Source organism: Syngnathoides biaculeatus, chromosome 15 (assembly GCF_019802595.1).
Source record: "Syngnathoides biaculeatus isolate LvHL_M chromosome 15, ASM1980259v1, whole genome shotgun sequence".
Classification (NCBI taxonomy): domain Eukaryota; kingdom Metazoa; phylum Chordata; class Actinopteri; order Syngnathiformes; family Syngnathidae; genus Syngnathoides; species Syngnathoides biaculeatus.
The window spans coordinates 23,707,247-23,726,431 of record NC_084654.1 but is presented as its reverse complement, the minus strand read 5'-3'; the positions used below and the strand labels follow the sequence as shown (position 1 = coordinate 23,726,431).

Here is a 19,185-nt window from a genome sequence, read left to right as displayed (position 1 = left end):
TAGCGACAGAAATACACATTCTCCAATCCAAATGATTTTTAAAAATTCCAACATACATAAAAGAACAATATTTCGAAGCGGTTCCACTCAAAAGTAAATTGTAAATCCATATACCGTCATAGCATCTTTTTTATGTAGGTGTGCCTAATGAATTGTCTGGAGAGTGAGCATTTCTTCCAGTGTTGGGTTTCGGCTCCGCCCCCTCAGCCCCGCCCCGCCCACTTGTGTCTTTCGTATCCCAGCAGGAAGTTCGGCAGCTGAGTTTCGCCGTTTGAAAGTTGAAGGTTCGAAGACGACGACGACGACGGCGGCGGCGACCGGGAGAGTTCTCACGGGCACGTCCACCACCCGCGGATTTGTTTTTTTTTTTTTTTTTTTTTTGGCTGAACCATGTCCGGAGACCCGCTATGGCGACCCCCAATTGAGTCCACCGCCGGGTGCTTTTGTCACAGCTTGAGGCCGAAGAGAGACACGCCGCCGTCGGCATGGCCAACGTCAAAGTGGCCGTTCGTGTCCGGCCGCTCAACGCGAGGTAAACTCGGCTGACTTTACCGTGTCCGCCGCTAAAAAAAAAAAAAAGAAAACAAAAAAGGAAATTTAATGAGTTACACAAAGTTGTACTTATTCACAGAATTTATGTGCCCCGACAATGTCAGGGTAGTAAGTAAGTTAGTTCGTAACGACAGTTAACAGTTCTTGTTTCATCAAAAAAGTTGGGCTATAACGTCTTGAATGGTTAAATTATTAAGAAAAAAAATTAAAATGATTGAAATATGTTCAAATATTAGACAAAAAAAAAACCACGAGGTCAGTCCAATTTGAAAATATTGTAAAAACATACAGCAATATATTCACAAAAATTACTAGGGGAAAAAACTCATTAGGCGAAAAGTATACAAATAGGAGACAAAAATAGGGGGGGGGGTACTTTTAATACTATAAAACAAAAAAAGAAAATTAAAATACAGTATTTGACCCAAAATTCTGCATTTACATCAGAAAAAAAATGAATTATACACAAATATTTGCAATAAACACTGGAGAAAATTTGATTCAAAACAAGAAAAGCACAGAACAAAAATACAAATATTAGACAAAAAAATGTGAGGTCAGTACAATTTGAAAATATTGTAAAAACATACACCAGTATATTCACAAACAATAGTAGGAAAAAAACTCATTAGGCAAAAGGTATGCAAATAGGAGACAGAAATAAAGGAAATATGAACATAATTTTTCAGAGAAGGTACAAATACATTGGGGGAAAAATACTATAAATACTATAAAACAAAAAAGAAAATTAAAATACAGTATTTGCCCCAAAATTCTGCAATTACAGTAGAAAAAAAGTTGAATTATACACAACTATTCGCAATAAACACTGGACAAAATTTGATTCAAAACAAGAAAAACACGAAACAAAAATACAAATATTGGACAAAAAAATGTGAGGTCAGTCCAATTTGAAAATATTGTAAAAACATACACCAGTATATTCACAAACAATAGTAGGAAAAAAACTCATTAGGCAAAAGGTATGCAAATAGGAGACAGAAATAAAGGAAATATGAACAAATGTTTTCAGAGAAGGTGCAAATACATAGGGGGAAAATACTATTAATGGTATAAAACAAAAAAAAAAAGAAAATTAAAATACAATATTTGACCCAAAATTCTGCAATTACAGTAGAAAAAAAGTCAAATTTTTACACAAATATTCACAATAAACATGACACAAAATTTGATTTAAAACAGGAAACAAAAAACACAAATATTAGACACACTGATAAAATACTGTATTCATTAAAACACCCAAATGTTTGCAAAAAAAAAAAAAAAAAACCCAACAACTAAGGAGTTGGGGAAAAATGCTGAGGACAAATGCTAAAATATTAGAGAAAAAATATATCGAAGAAATACAAGAATAAATATTACAAAAGCATATTGCTTTGGAAAATACTTATCCAAGAAAAAACCCAAAAATATCCAAATATAAGGCCAAAATATCCAATATGTGTAAGCATCACAGAAATATTAAGCAAAATACCCCCCAAAAATGGACAAAAACTAGACTAATAAAAAAAAAAATCACTAAATATTCATACATCCATTTTCTCAGTCGCTTATCCTCACAGGGAAGTGCTGGAGCCTATCCCAGCTGTCCTCAGGCGGTGGGGGGTACACCCAGAACTGGTCGCCGTCCAATCGGAGGGCACATAGAGACAGACAGTCGCAGAGAAAAGATTTACAAAGAAAAGAAAATTCTGAGTCAAAACATGAGGCCAAAATCCTAAAATCTTGCGCTCATGTTGCATCAGAAGCGCACACTCGCAGCTTTGACCTTGTTCCCCCCCCCCCCCACTCGCAGCGTTGACCTTGTTCCCCTATCCCACGTACACACACTAGTTCTGATTATTATCCAAACACACACATGCTGGCCTGGACAGAGTCCAGTCCCCTCGCTGTCACGGCGTCCCCGCTGGATTCCGCGCGATTGTTTTTCATTGCAATCTCATCTGGAGCCCTCAAGCTCGCAGCAGCAGCAGCAGCAGCAAAGTTGCGGCGTATTGGACCCGATCACCCCGCAAATTCCTCACCCGATTGCCCTTTTGTAGTTTGGACGCAAGTGCGAAGATTGTGTGATCCAAGCGTGTGTTGTTGTCACCCGCCACGCAGGGAAAGTGCTGATGGGGGAAGGTCCCCAGTCCAGGTGGAGGACAACTTTGTGAGGATCCAAAATGTCAAGGTTGGTACCGGATTTACTTTTGTTAAGTTTTATTCTATTCGGTGTGGTTGAGTCTAGCAGAGTCTCTCGAGTGGTACCGCTACTTACAAACATCTGTAGTGCAGTCTCGAAAAATTCAGGTTACCAAACGCCTCCTCTGAAAAATATTGCCTCGAGTTACGCGGGAAATTCAGGATATGAAAGGAAAAAATCAGCGCTGGCTTTCCCAAATTTCACAGAGCGTAAACATCCTGTAACTTGGCCTGTGTGGTGCAATAGAGCTGCTCTCCCATTGGCTATCGCTGTAGCATCTTCCTGATACCTCATTGGCTAGGAGGTCTCGTCAATCTTTACCCATATGCACTTCCTGTCTCCCATTGGCTATCGCCGTAGCAACATTGGCTAGCTGGGACGTCAGTCGTTACCCACGATTCTTTTTGATTCCCTTGGACACGCGACCGTCACCGAATCATGCTAGCGTTGTCGCAAGCTGTCACAAGCTAGCACACATGAGAAAAGTACAACATTTTTTGTTTGTGTTTATTCCTCTTTCTTCTTCATGGCCCCCAAGAAACCTTAGTGGTGTGTATGAATTTGTGAACATGCGTACATGTGTTTTTTTCTTGGCTGTCAGTTTGCTCCTCCTCCATCCCCCACAATGCCTTTTGCCTGTCGCTCACCCTTCTTTCTGCATAGTCGCCCAACGCCAATGGTAAATGAACATAATTTTTAAATTATTCTTGACGTTATGTACTTTGAAAGTTTATTTTTTTGAGGGTGTAGGGCGGGGGGGATCAGGGGACTTGGAACGGATTACGCTATTTACATGTAAAATGCGCTTCTACTTAAGAAAAATTCACATTACGAACTGACTTTCGGAATGGATTAATTTAATAAGTAGAAGTACCACTGGACAGACACAAATATTCAAAATAAAAATATTGCGCGAAAAAAGTATCATGAAATTACTGATATTATTAATAGTTGGGGAAAAAAAACATCCTGAAAAATAATGGAAAAAAGAATTCTGTAAAATATAAAAATAAACAAAGGACAAGTTATTACTCTAACAAATTCTAAAAATATTTGAGAAAAAAAGTTTGGGCAAAATCACACAAAATGGGGGGGGGGAAGTGTTGTGGAAAAAATAATTAGCGGGGAAAAAAAACATTTTCCTAAAAGTTGCGCAAACAGTCGACTCAAAAACACACTTTCTAAAAGGTGAAAAATACCAAAATATTGAACATAAAACAAAAATCGTACACGAATAGTTGAACTTTTCGGATGCTCACTGATGTGAAGTCTCCGGATCCCACTTAATAAATAATACTAAATTAGATTTTGTGCAATTTGAATCGCTGTTTCCTCAACATTTTTGGATCCTTTCCAAACATCTCTCCGGGTGTGCCAATGGAAACGCCTCTTGTGAGCCTTCCACTTTCCTGCCAACGTTTGCGCGACTCCAAACAAAAAAGATAAGAAGGCGGACTTGAGACTTTTTCTCAGCTGTTGGCTGGCGTTGACTGACCCTCGCCACGTGGGAATAATCACCGCGACCACGACACCGAGCCGCCGCGTCACGTGGGCCGTGCCGGGGCGTCCCGTTGTTTTACTTTCGTAAAGAGCGTACGCCGAGGTATTTGTTTACGTTTGAGGGAAAGTCTTGCGGCGGGGGCGGGGGGAGGAGGAGGAGGAGGAGGAGGGAATGTGTTTCAAATGCGACAGCACCGAGATAAAAACCATATCGGGCCGACTCTTGACTCTCGCGGGAACCGTTGCAAGTGGAAAGTAGGGCAGCTTGAGACCAGAGATGAAATTCACTCGGCAAAAACAGCACACTTGGCACCGTATTGCTCAAAGGAAAAAGGTCGGCAGGGATTCCAACATGGCGAGTTACACCATTGGCTACGACTGTACAAGCCAACCTGAGACAGCAATAATACTGAAAATTTTAATAAAAAATAAAAAAATAAAATAGAAACAATATTATATAGTGTGTATCTGTATATGGATCTAAATATTGGACATCAAATACACAAATGTACGACCAAAACACAGAAATATTTGATAGAATAAGGGGAAATACTAGACCCCCGAAATGTACAATTATTACGTCTAAAGTCAATATTTGAATATTGGGGAAAACATTTGAAAATATTAAAATAAATTATAAGCTAGACTCTCCCAAAATATAAGAAATGAAGAGTAGAAAAAAAATATTCTTTGTAATTGAGGAAAAGTACACAACCGTTTAGCAAACTTACAAAATATCGGGGAAAAAACCCACATGTATTCAGAAGGAAATATGTAAAAAATATTACAACTATACACAAAAATATGAGACAAATAATAAACAATATAAACTATTAGAAAAGGAAAAAAGATTAAATATTACAAAAGAAACGCTTTATTGGGAAAAAAATCCACGATTATTCACCCCAAAAAAATTTAAGTATTTGATAAACTATAAAAAAATGTTCAGGAAAAATGTGAATACATCCCCAAATACTAATAAGAAAACATTTGTAAAACCCAAAAGATACAAACATATGAAAACATTGCCCCACCCCCCAAAAAATCTATTTTTGTATATATATATATATATATATTATACGGCATTAGCCAGCAAGCATATAAAAATGAAAAGGCACTTGAAATCGATCCTCTGGATGCTGACAAAGCACATTTGCAACAAGCGATGTGCTGCGCTGTCTTTCCGTTCCTGGTGATTGTTCCCCGGCCGTAAGCAGAAAGGTGACGAACGCACTGAGGCGCTTCGCGCTCCGTGCGGCGCTAATGACTGGAAACAGCTTGCTCGCGTTTTTCCACCACAAACAAACGGCAACTATCTTGTTTTTTTTTTTTTTTTTTTGTATTTTAAATTGCCACTAAACGTCTTTGCGGTCTCTGCTCCTCAGCTGGACTCCCGCGCCGACCACGCCGCGGATTCCAGGGAGAAGTTCCTGGAGTTCCGCTTCGACTACTGCTATTGGTCGGCGCAGCCCGAGGACCCCCGCTGTGCGTCGCAGGAAGAGGTAACCCGGACAAAAACGCACCGCCTTGAGATCCGTGAACCCGTTGTCGAGGCCGTTATTGGTTAATTAGATGTTTTGGGATGGCGCGGGCGGCTGTTTGTTGTCAGAATTGATATTTAAAAAAAAACTAAAATAAAATGGTTGACATACTCTGGGACGAGGCTTTCCGCCGTTGACTCGTGGTGGGCGGAAAGGACGTCGGGGGTCAACGGCGGGAATGTTTCGTTCTGCCAAAAAGGGCCCGTATTCTGAAGCGCTCTTGTTCGTGCTGACGTTCTTCGAGGTGGACAAAAGGGACGGTGTTGTGGGACAGCAGGCAGGACTGGAGGAGTTTTTTGTGGAGGGGGGGGGGTCTTAGGCAAAAAAAAAAAAAATAAAAAAAAATACACAATTAGCTAGAAACGTGTTTTATACTGCGGGGAAAAAAACCATCACTGTATCAAAGTAAAAATACACAAATATCTTGCAAGTATTACCGAAGAAATTGGGAAAAATGCTAAGCTAAATCTATCCATTTTCTTTGCCGATTATCCTCACGAGGGTCGCGGGGAGTGCTGGAGCCTAACCCAGCTGTCAACGGGGCAGGAGGCGGGGTTCGCCCTGAAGTGGTCGCCAGCCAATCGCAGGGCATATGGAGACAAATACACCTAGGCGCAATTTAGAGTGTCCAATTAATGTCGCGTGTTTTTGGGACGTGAAATCGGAGTGCCCGGAGAAAGGCCACGCAGGCACGGGCGGGGATTGAACCCGGGTCCTCAGAACGGCGAGGCCAACGCTTTACCACCTATTCCACCGTGCCGCCCGCAAAGCTAAATATATATATTTTTTTTAAATGGAAAAAAAAACACTTGTCTGTCTTTTATAAGCCCTTTTTTGTTCGTCCTTCATCATCTTGTCGTCTCAAAATAGTCGAAAGCCTGGAGAAGTTGTGCCCTCCGTAGTCTCGCTGGTCCCCATGAGATTGCGATAATCGGGGGGGCCGGAGGGGTAATGTGCTCGTTCGCTGAGACAAACTTGATTTAGAGCTCTTTTTTTTTTTTTTCCCATCCGTATCCCACCGCACCCCGGCCGAGGACCCCTCGGGCCTGCCAGCGCCTCTGCTCGGCTTTCCAGAGGAACCGCGTGGGCGTCGCCTTCCAAATCTGGCACGTTAAGCTGCATTTAGGGGCACACATGTGGTCGCCATTTAAAAAAAAAAAAAAAAAAAAAGTCGTGTCTCTCTGCGTCCTGGAGGTTTTTCCCCTGAGGAAGGCTGGAAATATGTCACCCCTTGTTGGACATTTGTCTAAAAGCACACAATGTTTTCACCCCCCCAGTTTGTAGGTTTGTGTGTCAACAGAAGAATAGTTGCAGTGTTGAACAGGAAGAATCCGGCACGCGATAAGCAGGCCGTATTGATGATTTGTTGAAAATTAGAAATTTCTAGCAAGTCCTTAATGCGGCTGCTGTGGCGCGGAGGGAAAGGATGCCTCAGACGTCATCACGACTGGTCGTCGTGTTAACTCAAACGAAAAGAATTAAACTCTTCCCCCCGCCCCCCCCTCCCCATGCGTGTTCAACCTGGAAAAACGTTTCTCGGACGAAACTCCCGAGTAAGGTTTGGTCACAAAATAAAATCAAACCTTTTTAAAGACCAAAAAAAAGGTAATTTGACGCCTGTATGCAGCCGATGATACACTGTACGTCGCTGGCGGCGACAAATGAACAAAGATGCGATATTTGTGGCCGGTTAATATTATTTTTCCACTCCAATTGAATGACACGTAACGATTTCCGGGCGCCGCGGGCAGGGAATCGATTCATTCGAGCGAGTCATCTCCACGTCACGTTCTCATCGGTCTGAGCGGAGAAATCATTTTTTCTTTGCTTCTAAATGGGAAACCCCTCCCCCCCCCCTTTTTTTTTTGTCTTAAATATTTTTCACTGTCCTCTGCGCTTCTTCTGCGTTGGCCACTTAATGAAAAGCAGACGCACAGTCCGTCCGTCCGTCCGTCCGTCCCCCTCCCCTGCGCCGCCATGCTAATTTGACCTACAAATTCAGTCTCCAGCGTGACAGACGAGAGCATTGTTGAAGCGGACTTCCGCATAGTTCTGGCTCTTTAACTCCAAAAATCTGTTTCTCTCTCTCTCTCTCTCTCTCTCTCACACACATACACATGCACGCACACACATTTATGCGTACTGTATATGGCCGACATTTTGGATTTTGGCTCAGTGGGGCCAGCTGTTGCGTTTTGGGGAAAGTGCTCACAGGCCCCCGACACGCCAAGAGAAGTTTTTTTGTTTTTTTTCCGTGCTGCAGCTGCTGTAAAGTTGTTTGTGAGGAAAGTCGTCCTCTCTTTGTTGCACTTTATCTCCGTTTGCGGCCCCTTCCTTTACGCAAATACACATTTGTACGTGTACGAGCTTAATGGACAATGCACAGACTTCAAAACAGTTTGAACACAACTGTCGGCAACACCGATGTCAGCACATTTCAACATCCTTGTACGTGTAAAAAGAATGAAAAATGAATATAAACATCATTGTTTTGTTCTAGCTCCATAAAAAACAAAGATATTTTCTTCAAAAGAAAAAATTAACAGAAATGTACTTAGTTGTTGTTGTGCATCGTGATTTCATGCTTTATTCAACCAACTTCTTCTGGTGTTTGTGCCTTGACCAACAGGTGGCAGTATACTACATACACAATAAAAATGCGAAAATGATTCACAATGAAGTTGATGTTTGGGATCGTCAGGTTATTGATTTTGATCGGTAGGTTCGTCCGAAATACGCCCGCGAAAGTGGTGAACGGAGCGGCTGTACTTTTTTCGACGGACAGACGGAGTTCACGTTTGACCGGGAATTGATGTACGGCGTCGAGGTAGTCGTTCACACGCTCGCGGGACAGCATTGATGTTGCTGTCGGACGCGTAGATCGAGACGTCGGCGGCGTACGACGTGGGGATTTTTGACGTATATCGATTGAACAGGAGTGGGGTTAGAACACCACCCTGAGGCACGCCTATTTGTATCCGCCGGGAGCTTGAGCGACAGTTTCTGAATTCCACGAGAGAACAAACAAACGATCCCATCATGCGTTGGCATCGTATAAGAAAGTCTGTGAGGCAAACTTTGGTTCTAATTCGTCTTTTTGAAAGAATTGTTCAATAGGGATCTGCCAAACTTGCTTGTTGTGAGGTTCGCTGGCAACATAGCTAGCTCTCGTATTTTCTGCATTTTTAATCACGCATGAAACCATATTTTTGATCATTTATGGCTATTAGCAAGGCAGTGATGCTGATCCACATATGGCGCTCTATTTTTTTTTTTTTTTTTCCCACCTGACAGGTCTGACTCGGTGTTGGCTAAAGTGGAATGTGATTAAATTAGCTAGCCCGCCATGTTTCCTTTTGCTCACGCTAACGAGGTTCTTCATCCCGACCGAGCCTCTTTCCCGTCGTGTAAAAAGCGCCAGAAGGAAATCTGTGTTCCGCATTTCCCGCGTCGTCGTTTTCTCAAGGGCAAACTCTTTGTTTTTGCGCGCAACGCGAGCGCCTTCCTCGACACGCTGATGTTTTGTCTGCGCGTTTTTAGGCTCCGAAATAGACGCTTTCTCTGCTTTTTCACGCTTTTGTTTTGAGTTGGGTACACAAAATAGCACGCGGGTTGTCCAAAAATACCTTCGACAGACGTCATTTGGACCGAAAACCTCAGATGAACCTCAAGACAAACTTGTGTGGATGAAGTATGAATAAATATGAATAATAATCCAATAAAGTTCGGGGAAGCAGAGTTCATTATATTTCACTCACAAATATTTTGTCAGATATTTTTGTGTGCCAAAATCAAACAAATGTGTGTATGTAACCTTTAAAATATTAATCATGCAGTTTGAATATGAAATCATTAACATGAAATGTTTAATGACTGATGTATACATTTCATTACCTTTATATTTGAATAATGGGATAATTGAAATGTAATATCTTTAGTGTATATTTTTGTAAATGGATAAAATAAATAAAATATGTATGTTTTTTTTTTTAATATTAAATGAAATATTATTTGATCAGCATGAATTTTATGTCCAATATGTACAAATAGACAAAGCTAATTCTGTAGTATTCCAACAGTATTTATTGTCGCAAACATTTTGAGTTTGCAAATAAAAGGCTTTTTAACCCCAAAATACAGTAAAATATTAAAGAAATGATAACACTGAACACTTTGTTTCCTCTCAACCGGTTGCCTGCCTCGGAGCCACCCACCCATTCTTATACTGTAAGCCCCCCCCCCCAAGTATTGAAATAATGGGTGTGGGTTCAAATCGAAACGCCCAAGTGCGCCGGTCGAGGACCTCCGCAGTCGAGTTCGGCCGAGCGGGTGAACTCTCACATTGTTCGGGACCCTCAGCCCTGTGGCGCGCCCCCCCCCCCCCCTCCCCCAACCCCGTGCAGTGATTTTAAGAGCGTCAACTTCAACAAGGCCCGTATTGAGTGTGGGTGTTAGCGGGAGGAGAAAGGCAGGGATGAAGACCCCGCCGGGCGGAGGGGGCGGCGCCACTTTTTGTCTTGCCGTTGGAGATCGCTTTGAGGCGGAGGCGGAGGGTGGCTAACCCGCGGTGGTCCGGAGTGCCGCTATTGAGCACGAGTTATGGAACAAAACCCACCTTTCCACTTCGAAGAATTAGCTTTTGCTCTCAGGAAACTGTTTTTTTTTTTTTTTTCATCCCCTTCATTTGTTGACTTTAATCCCAACCAATTGACATCTTCAAAAGTTGTGTTTAGCCTATTACGCAACATTTTCAAAGCGCAAAATAATAGTAACGTGTTTTTTAGTTATTTACATTAAAATACACGTAACCCCTGTTGGTTGCTCAGTTATTCCACATTTGGATGTTTGTCGATTTTCTTTTCCATCCTTTCGTTTTTTTTTTTTTTTTGGTGAAATTGTTGGCCAGTCATAAAGACTTTTTCTTTTAAAGCAAAGCAAATTTATTTGTATAGCGCATTTCATACACGAGGTAACTCAACGTGCTTTACATGATTAAAGGCATTTGAACAAAGAGATAATCATTTAAAACGGCATAAAACAAAAAAAATGACAAAATGTAAAAAAAAAGACAATTAAAACCGCATACAATGCAGGTAATATGATCAAAAAGTGGATATACTCTAAAAAGTTTACGTCGACTTAGTCTTTTTTTTTTTGCTTTAAGTATCGTTGGGTAGTATCCGCAACCCTCACGAGTACTTGATACATTGTGATAAGGCCGCACAGGAACGCAGGACTCGACGTTCTCCTTTGCGACCTCGAACGACCTCGCTAAGAGCGCTTTCGCAAAGCGCTTTAAAGCAAGTCCAACCTAAACCCACCCCCGTCGCTTCGTAAACTCAGCGTACGACCGGACTCGGACCCTCCAGGTCCGGACTCGCGCACCGCCTTTGATCTGTGGCAGTAATGTTGAGAACGTCCCCCCTCCCGTTTCTACGATGCGTCGTTACACGCTGAGATTTTGCAGTCCAGAGGTGGAGCGGTGCGGGAGACCCCTCGGTGATCCGCCACCGCGTTGTGGTTCTGATGTAGAAGGTTTTAAGTCTCAAGTCTGCTCGAGATCGCACTCCCAATGTGTTACCGTTGGATGAATCGCTTGTGTTGGGTTTCCAGAAGAGCCACGTCAGGAACTGAACTTGCTTCTCTGGTATGGAAAAAAAAAACAAAAAACAAAAAAAAACAACAGAAAGCAAGGTGGGGGGGGGGGGGGGACGACCCAGAATCTGGAGTCCCGTGTTCTCATTTTGTAACAATGGACTAGCAATGTATCGTTAGCTGAGGACGTTGGAACGTGGTTATTAAAACAAACAAATGGCAGATGCTCTCGTCTTCACTGTCTTGTGAGTTGGACTCGCTTATTTTCAAAACAATATGAATGCCGCTTTAAATATGACTTTCATTATCTGAGGGCATCAGAACATGGTTGTGTTGGCGATTAGCTCGTCTTCGGGTGTCTTGGGTTTTTCGTCATGTCCCTGAAACAATCATCCATTCATCCATTTTCTTAGCCACTTATCCTCACAAGGGTCACGGGGAATGCTGGAGCCTATCCCAGCTGTCAACGGGGAGGAGTCGGGGCACACCCTGAACAGGGGCACTTTAGCGTGTGCAATGAATGTTGCGTGTTTTTGGGATGTGGGACGAAACCAGAGTGCCTGGGGAAAACCCACACAGGCACGGGGAGACACACAAGCGGGTCCGGGGTCGAACCCGGGTCCTCAGAACTGTGAGGCCAACGCTTTCCAGCTGATCTACTGTGCCGCCCCCAAAACAATGTCCCTTAAAGACTTAAGTCTGTTTTCCGACGGCGGGCAGATCTTAGTTTGCTTGGTTTGTTGATTTATTTATAACACAATGTTTAAAATCTACAATCTGAGCACCTTTTGAGTTTGCTAAACATCTTCATATTTTAGCAGAGAGAAGCAAAATTCGCAATTACAACATTTTAATGGGGAGAGAGAGAGAGAGAAGAGAGAGAGAGAGAGAGAGAGAGAACGTCTCGGGCAAAGAAAGCTGCAAAAACGAAGTGGCCTTAATCCCACTCCACTTTCACTTTTTTTTTTTTTTTTTTTTTCTTTTCCTGCCCACAACACACAACACGCTGCGTGCTTGTTTACCCAGAAAATAAGATGACCTCGCTGCTCCTTGGCCAAACATCTCAGGAAGCGGCGACCGCCTCCCCGGCTTCTGGCCCGGTGCCGCCGCAGCGGCATTGTGCTGGTGAAAGCCACACTCGTTTTTTTACACAAGGCCTTTCAAACGAGAGGGAATTCTGTAAACACGCTCGCGGCAACCCACAAAATCCTCAGTACTGCCACTGGAAAAGTAGCATTATTAAAAAAAAAAAAAAAAAAAAAAGAAAACAGTTTGATGGCAGATTTTCAATAAAATACTTTTTAAAATTCGATGCAGCTATCTAATATTTATTCTCTATGAAATAAGATAGACGTTCTATACATTCATTCATTCATCTGTTGGTCAGGTGTTCCAGGACTTGGGCACGTCGGTGCTGGACGGCGCGTCCGAGGGCTACAACGTGTGCGTGTTCGCTTACGGCCAGACGGGATCCGGCAAGACGTACACCATGATGGGCACGCCGGTGAGCGGAACGGCGGCGGCCTGGACCTCGTGTCGATCGCCGTACAGTCAATCCTCAATATTCACGCAAAGCAAATATATATATATATATATATATATATATATAAGAAAAAAAAGGAATTGGCAACGCTAGAAAAACTCAAATCTAAGTAGCTTCGTCAAGTCAAGAAATTCTAAATCTTTATTCTGTTTTATATGTTATGTCAGGACTCCGCTGGTTTGACGCCTCGTATCTGTCAGGTACCCGAGCAGAGTCAAATATGCTTTTGTCTTATTTAGCAAAGGTAACTTTCAATATGTTGCATCTGGCTTTCCCTCCAAGGGGCTGTTCGGGTCTCAGGAGACGCTTCCCGACGGGCAGAACTCGAGCAGGGTGGAGATCAGGTAATGGTTCTTTTGCGTCGTCTCCGTTTTCTCGCAATCCACACGTCGGTTAGCCTGCAAAGCTTTGGGCCAAACAAATTCAAATGAACTTGTTTTTCTTGTTCTCAAATTTGTTCGGCACCTTTGCTCTCAACACTCACACGACGCACAAGACGATCAATTTTGCACAGCAGAAGCAATTGCTGTTTTTTTATACAAAAGTTCTCAAATTCGAAATAAGCAGGTGTGCTGCTGAAAAAAATGTTTTTATACCAGGTAGCTGTCATTACCTTGACCATAACCAGTTTCATATAGTTTGTTGTGGGAAAAAAACATCTGGAATGTTGTCATTCCGTGCTAACAACTGTGAAATGAATTCGACAGGCTAACAAAGCTAGCATTGATCTTGCGCTTGGCACATTCCTTGAAGTCAGGGATTCCCAAACAGTGTGCCGGAGTACATTAGTGTGCCGTGGGAAGTTATCCAATTTTATGTAATTGCTTCAAAAAAAAAAAACCAAAAAGAAATAATGTATCTCTATTCATCTATTTATGCCAGCGAGGCACAATGACTGACAGAGCGAAAAAAATCCTCTTCTATTAGATGGCAGGAAGTACATACAGTAATTAATCAATCCATTTTTGGTAACATTTACTTTTGTTGGTGTGCGATGGGATTTTTCAATTGTAAAATATGTGCCTTGGCTCTATAAAAGTCGGAAATCACTGCTTTAAGTAACTGATATTTGAACTCAAACTGTGCGGCATCACATGTAGACAGACAATATCATAATGCTCACAGTTATGCTTTGACAAAAGTAACCAAAATTACAAGTTGTGACGATTTCTTTGTGTATTTATTATGTATGCATGCGCAGACCACACACAGGTGGCGATGCCATTTCTGTTATTACTGTGCACAACGCAGTCTTAAGCACAGTCATGTCATCCCTGTGTGACTTTCCACTCCGCAATCTGCTGTGAATTACCGTAATTCCCGGCCTACACAGCGCACCTGATTATAAGCCTCACCCAGTACATTTGTAAAGGAAATACCATTTGGTACATACATACGCCGCAGCTGTGGAAAAGCCACAAGTGCCCACATTAAAACACGAGATATTTACAAAGAAAGACGATACACAGAGAGTTTAACGCTAGCGCCGCCACGCTAACAGGACCGGTTAAAAAAAAACAAAAAAAACATACCGGTAAAAATCACAGAGACACGGCAGTAACACGCTAGCGCAGCGCTAGCAAGGATGGACTGGTAAAAGTCACTTCCTCGGCACATGTATTCCACCGGTCTCACTCTTACCTTTTCCGCTCGAGTGCCCCCTTGAGGCCGTTAGGGAAAAATGCACAAATCAACTGCAGGGTGAAAAAAGTTGCGGCTTATAGGCCGGAAATTACGGTGCTGGGTGGAAAAAAGAAAAAAAAAAAAAAAAAGGACTTGATGATGAATTTAGATTTTGTTAAATGTGCCTGTGCAGTTTTCTGGAAGTCTACAACGAGCGAGTGCGAGACCTGCTGGGCGGCAGCGAGCAGAAGACGAGAACCTCGCTACGAGTCAGGGAGCATCCCGAGAAAGGGCCTTATGTGCAAGGTGAGCCGGAGAAAACCGCACACAGACGCATTCTTACAGCGAGCTGATTTTGTGATATAGAAAGAAAATGTGTGACGTCATGTAAAAAGCATTTGCGTCAATATCATTACGGAGGGACTTTCATTATCTCTCAGCTTGGACGTGAAATAATAAGTGGGCAAAAAGTTTGGTCATGCGTTTTCCTCATTTCATGCGATTTTAGCAAGTTGCACAGAATGAACGGCTAACTACCGTTTGTCATTCATGCAGATTTTAGTTTCATGACCATATGAACATTTTGCATTTGTGGCTAAAATTGTTGCCCACCCTGTCATTCTTCTTTATTTTATCCATCCATCCATTTTCTTAGCCGCTTATCCTCACAGGGGTCACAGGAGTCAACGGGTAGGAGGCGGGGCACACCCTGAACTGGTCGCCAGCCAGTCGCAGGGCACATGGAGACAAACTGCCGCCCTCACAATCACACCTATGGGCAATTTAGAGTGTCCAGTTAATGTTTTGTGTTTTTGGGATGTGGGAGGAAACCCACACAGGCACGGGGAGAACATGCAAATTCCACCCAGGTGGGTCCGGGATCGAACCCGGGACCTCGGAACTGTGAGCCCAACGCTTTACAGCTGACCCACCGTGCCGCCTACTTTGTTTAAAAGCATGCAAATGAAGATGAGAGAATGAAAACTTTCTTTTTTGGACATCTGCGGAGCCCCTGGGAAATCTCAGGGCCCCTGACCCTAAAGATGAATTTGCACCTACTTCCGTGGTTTTGTTACCAAAAAAAAAAATACACAAAATTTGTCAACGAAAATGTGACGATCGCTCACCTAATAAATACCACGGTCGGAGAAAACCAAATTTAGTTCGGCCTTCTTGTTTTAGTTCTTTGTTTGAAGTCATTTTCTCCCTCCCATGCGTTTTTTTTTTTTTTTTTTTGGTTCACATCCACTCATGTCTGCGCCCGCAGGAAGTGACATCATTTCCTGAGAGCACCGTCAACGCAGGTTTAGCTGGCACTCCGCGGCTACTTGAAGGCACCACGTGCTGCGTTTTTAACTCGCCGCAGTTCATCTGTTGCCCACATGTCATTTAGCCTCATTCCAGTCCAGTTCCTCACTTAGTGCACGTCCCACCGATAAATGGTGTGACCCCGCTCAAGACCAATAAATGCTTTCAGAAATGTGGTCGCCCCACAATTTTGTGTGGGTTTGTGTCCATGTTCAATCAAGACTTCATCAGTTCTTAACTTTTAGTCGTTCTCAGTTTTCAATCCAACTATCTATTAAACGGATAACAACGTTTGCCATTCCATGTTTTTAACACAAGCAAAAATTTCATCTCTGTGTATTTGTCTTTTTTTTTTTTCTTTTTTCTTTTTTTTTTTAATCAGACCTGTCGCAACACGTGGTGTCGGACTGCCAGCAGGCCATGAACCTTCTGGAGGCGGGCGTCGCCAATCGCATCACGGCGGCGACGCACAACCACGACGCCAGCAGCCGCTCCCACGCCATCTTCACCATCCAGTACACTCAGGTGTGACCACCGCACTCAATGGTGCCGTTTTACCTGCAGAGAATCTCACTGTGGTCAAACTTTGTGGTCGCAGGCCGTACTGGAGAACAACCGTCCTTCAGAAACCGTCAGCAAGATCAACCTGGTGGACTTGGCGGGGAGGTGAGACCCGGTCATGGACAAAGCTGCCATCTAGTGTCCACATGCAGAAATACAGCCTTATTCCAAATTCCTTAAAATCCTCCACATTTAACGTTTTTGAAAAATTTCAAACACATTTTTTTTATACGCCGTCTTCAAGGTTGAATCTCCACATACCACTTTTTCAATAATTTCAAATCTGTGTTGGTGTTTGTAGCGAGAGAGCAGATCCTAACTACTGCAGAGACAGACTGACAGAAGGATCCAACATCAACAAGTCGCTGGTCACGCTGGGCATCGTCATTTCCGCACTCGGTTAGCAACCGCAAATCCTGCTCTTATTCAAAACCTCTCTCTCTCTCTTGGATGTTAATGATCCCATTCTTCATCCACAGCCCAGAACTCGCAGATGTCCAGCAGCTGCCAGAGCATCAACAGCGTGGTGTCGGAGGGCGACGGCAGCACGGCGGGAAGCCACAGCAGCTTCCTGTCTGGCGGACCGAGCGCGGGGAGGAGACTTTGCTTCATCCCCTACAGGGACTCTGTCCTCACCTGGCTGTTGAAGGACAGCTTGGGGGGCAACTCCAAGACCATCATGATCGCAAGTATGGGAGAAAGTGTATTCCAATGCAAGTAACGTGGAGTTCCTCAGGGATCAATCTTTAGCCCGATATTATTTTGTTTGTTTGTGCCAAAGTTCCTCAAACCTGTAAGACGAGGATTACAGCAGAGATTCCCTGTGTACAGTATTGTTACTCGAGCAATAATAATGATATGGTGTTTATCAGTATCAATGGTTTGAGTACTACAAAGTTAGCTGCAGCAGATGTACACGTCTTGGGTATCTCTGTCCCTCGCAGCCATCTCACCGTCCGCCAGTAGCTACAACGAGACCCTCAGCACCCTGCGCTACGCCGCCCACGCCCGGAATATTGTCAACAAGCCGCGAGTGAACGAGGTCCTTAGCGCCGCGGCCCCCTCTCGCATCTTTTTCACGATAACCCCGTGATGGAAACAAACTCCAAATGACCTTTGTAACGTTGGCCCAGGACGCGAATGTGCGGCTGATCAGGGAGCTGAGGGAGGAGATCGACAGACTGAAGAGCATGCTGCTCAGCTTCGAAATGGTGAGTCAACAATACCATTACAATATCTCGGGAAAAAAAAAAAATAAATAATTTGTTTTATTTTATTATTTTTTTTTTTATTCCTTCATCCCACTTTGACAGCAGCGTAATCCCAGTCCGTCCCTGAGCGACGAGAGGGAGGGGATGCTGTCCGACATGGTGCTGCAAAATGAGTTAAAGGTAACGCCGATCTTCAGGCAGTCTTTTCGCACAAAGCGTACGAAGTGATGCCCGAAAAGCGGTTTTTGCCAGAACAATTTGGAAGTAAAACCAGTTTGTTTGTGAACTGAGAAGTCGGGTTACCACGTCACGTGTTTTAACCGCCGTCCTGCGTGTCCCTCAGGTGGAGCAGCTGACCAAGGACTGGTCGGAGAGTTGGCAGACCAAGCGGGACCTGCTGGAGCAGTACAGCGTGGACATCAACCGGGACCGAGCCGGCTTCCTGATCAGCTCCGTGCGGCCGCACCTGGTCGCCCTGGACGGAGACGTCCTCAGCACCGGCGTAGTCTTCTATCATCTCGAGGTTTGGACGGGTCGATATCTATTCAAAGGAGTGTGTGTGGGTGTGCGCGCAGCTGCACACGACCAAGTCTCCAAGGGACCCTGAGAAAAATGTACATTTTGGACTCTCCGTTTCTACCAGTAATATTGAGGTTTTTCTCTCAAGTTTATTGAGTTACCCGGTGTATGAATTGTACTAGAAAGATACATTTGCCTTGCCTAAGATTTTGACTTTTTTTTTTTTTCTTGAAAATTTCACATTTTTGACTGTTAATTGTTGTATGAAGGCTGCAAGAGGTGTTGGCTTATGTCTTATGTCTGGTTGTTTGCATGCGTGGTGGTTTGGCGGTCATTTCACTCTTCCTCTCCCACGTTTTTCTCAACTGTCCTGACTAATATCTCTCTTTTTCTTTGCTAGATTCTTCTTCCTCCTCTTCCATTTTTTCTATTCTGCTACAATAAGAAGAGGTAATCGGCTTTTCTGACTGCTTTTTCTTTTCTTTTCCGCTGGATTCTGACTTTGCCGTTGACAAGCGCACGTGTCTGGCCAGATGCTCACCCGTGGAGTGCGGCGCCCCCACGGGAACGCATGTGGTCCTGACAACCCGACTTTTTTTTTTTTTTAATCCCCTAGCAAACAAGAGAGGGAGATATTTGAAATGAAAACATTGTTGAATTTAATCGATTGTACATTGCACCCTTTTTCATTACAGGAAGGAATTACCCGCATTGGACCCCAAGACGAGTTTGAAGAACCACAAATAGGTACAAGCGCACTAGAGAAACACAAGACCCACATTTTCGCCGTTCACTGTTTACAAATTTTTTTTTCTTGTGGTACTTATCAATAGCTATTACCTGAAAACTCAGTCTCCCATTTTCCGGCTTTTTCTGAAACACAGTTAGATCCCACAGGATGGCGCCAAAGCACTTAAAAATAGGAAAGTAGTTGATTGGTGTCAAGAAAGTATGTTGAAGTGATACATCTCAACTGAGAGGCAAGCTTTGTATGGAGGGAGGAGCTAAATTTACAGTATGTAGCAA

The 19,185-nt window shown here is 43.4% G+C and overlaps 1 protein-coding gene across 2 annotated transcripts in view; it reads left to right on the top strand.

Moving 5' to 3' along the window:
* The first annotated feature begins 243 nt into the window (after positions 1-243).
* The window catches only part of stard9 (StAR-related lipid transfer (START) domain containing 9), a 29,324-nt gene continuing 10,382 nt past the window's right edge, over positions 244-19,185 (top strand). The window contains exons 1-16 of one of the 2 annotated variants that reach the window (XM_061843767.1): positions 244-532; positions 2,677-2,746; positions 5,644-5,760; positions 12,782-12,898; positions 13,105-13,137; positions 13,220-13,281; positions 14,754-14,866; positions 16,251-16,393; positions 16,467-16,534; positions 16,731-16,828; positions 16,909-17,118; positions 17,374-17,471; positions 17,563-17,640; positions 17,746-17,820; positions 17,984-18,163; positions 18,855-18,906. In XM_061843767.1, coding sequence (XP_061699751.1) covers positions 486-532; positions 2,677-2,746; positions 5,644-5,760; positions 12,782-12,898; positions 13,105-13,137; positions 13,220-13,281; positions 14,754-14,866; positions 16,251-16,393; positions 16,467-16,534; positions 16,731-16,828; positions 16,909-17,118; positions 17,374-17,471; positions 17,563-17,640; positions 17,746-17,820; positions 17,984-18,163; positions 18,855-18,906 — 1,561 coding nt within the window. In that variant the 5' untranslated portion in view covers positions 244-485. Of the gene's footprint in view, positions 533-2,676; positions 2,747-5,643; positions 5,761-12,781; positions 12,899-13,104; positions 13,138-13,219; positions 13,282-14,753; positions 14,867-16,250; positions 16,394-16,466; positions 16,535-16,730; positions 16,829-16,908; positions 17,119-17,373; positions 17,472-17,562; positions 17,641-17,742; positions 17,821-17,983; positions 18,164-18,854; positions 18,907-19,185 lie in introns of both variants that reach the window. The other variant, XM_061843766.1, reaches the window with a different exon arrangement.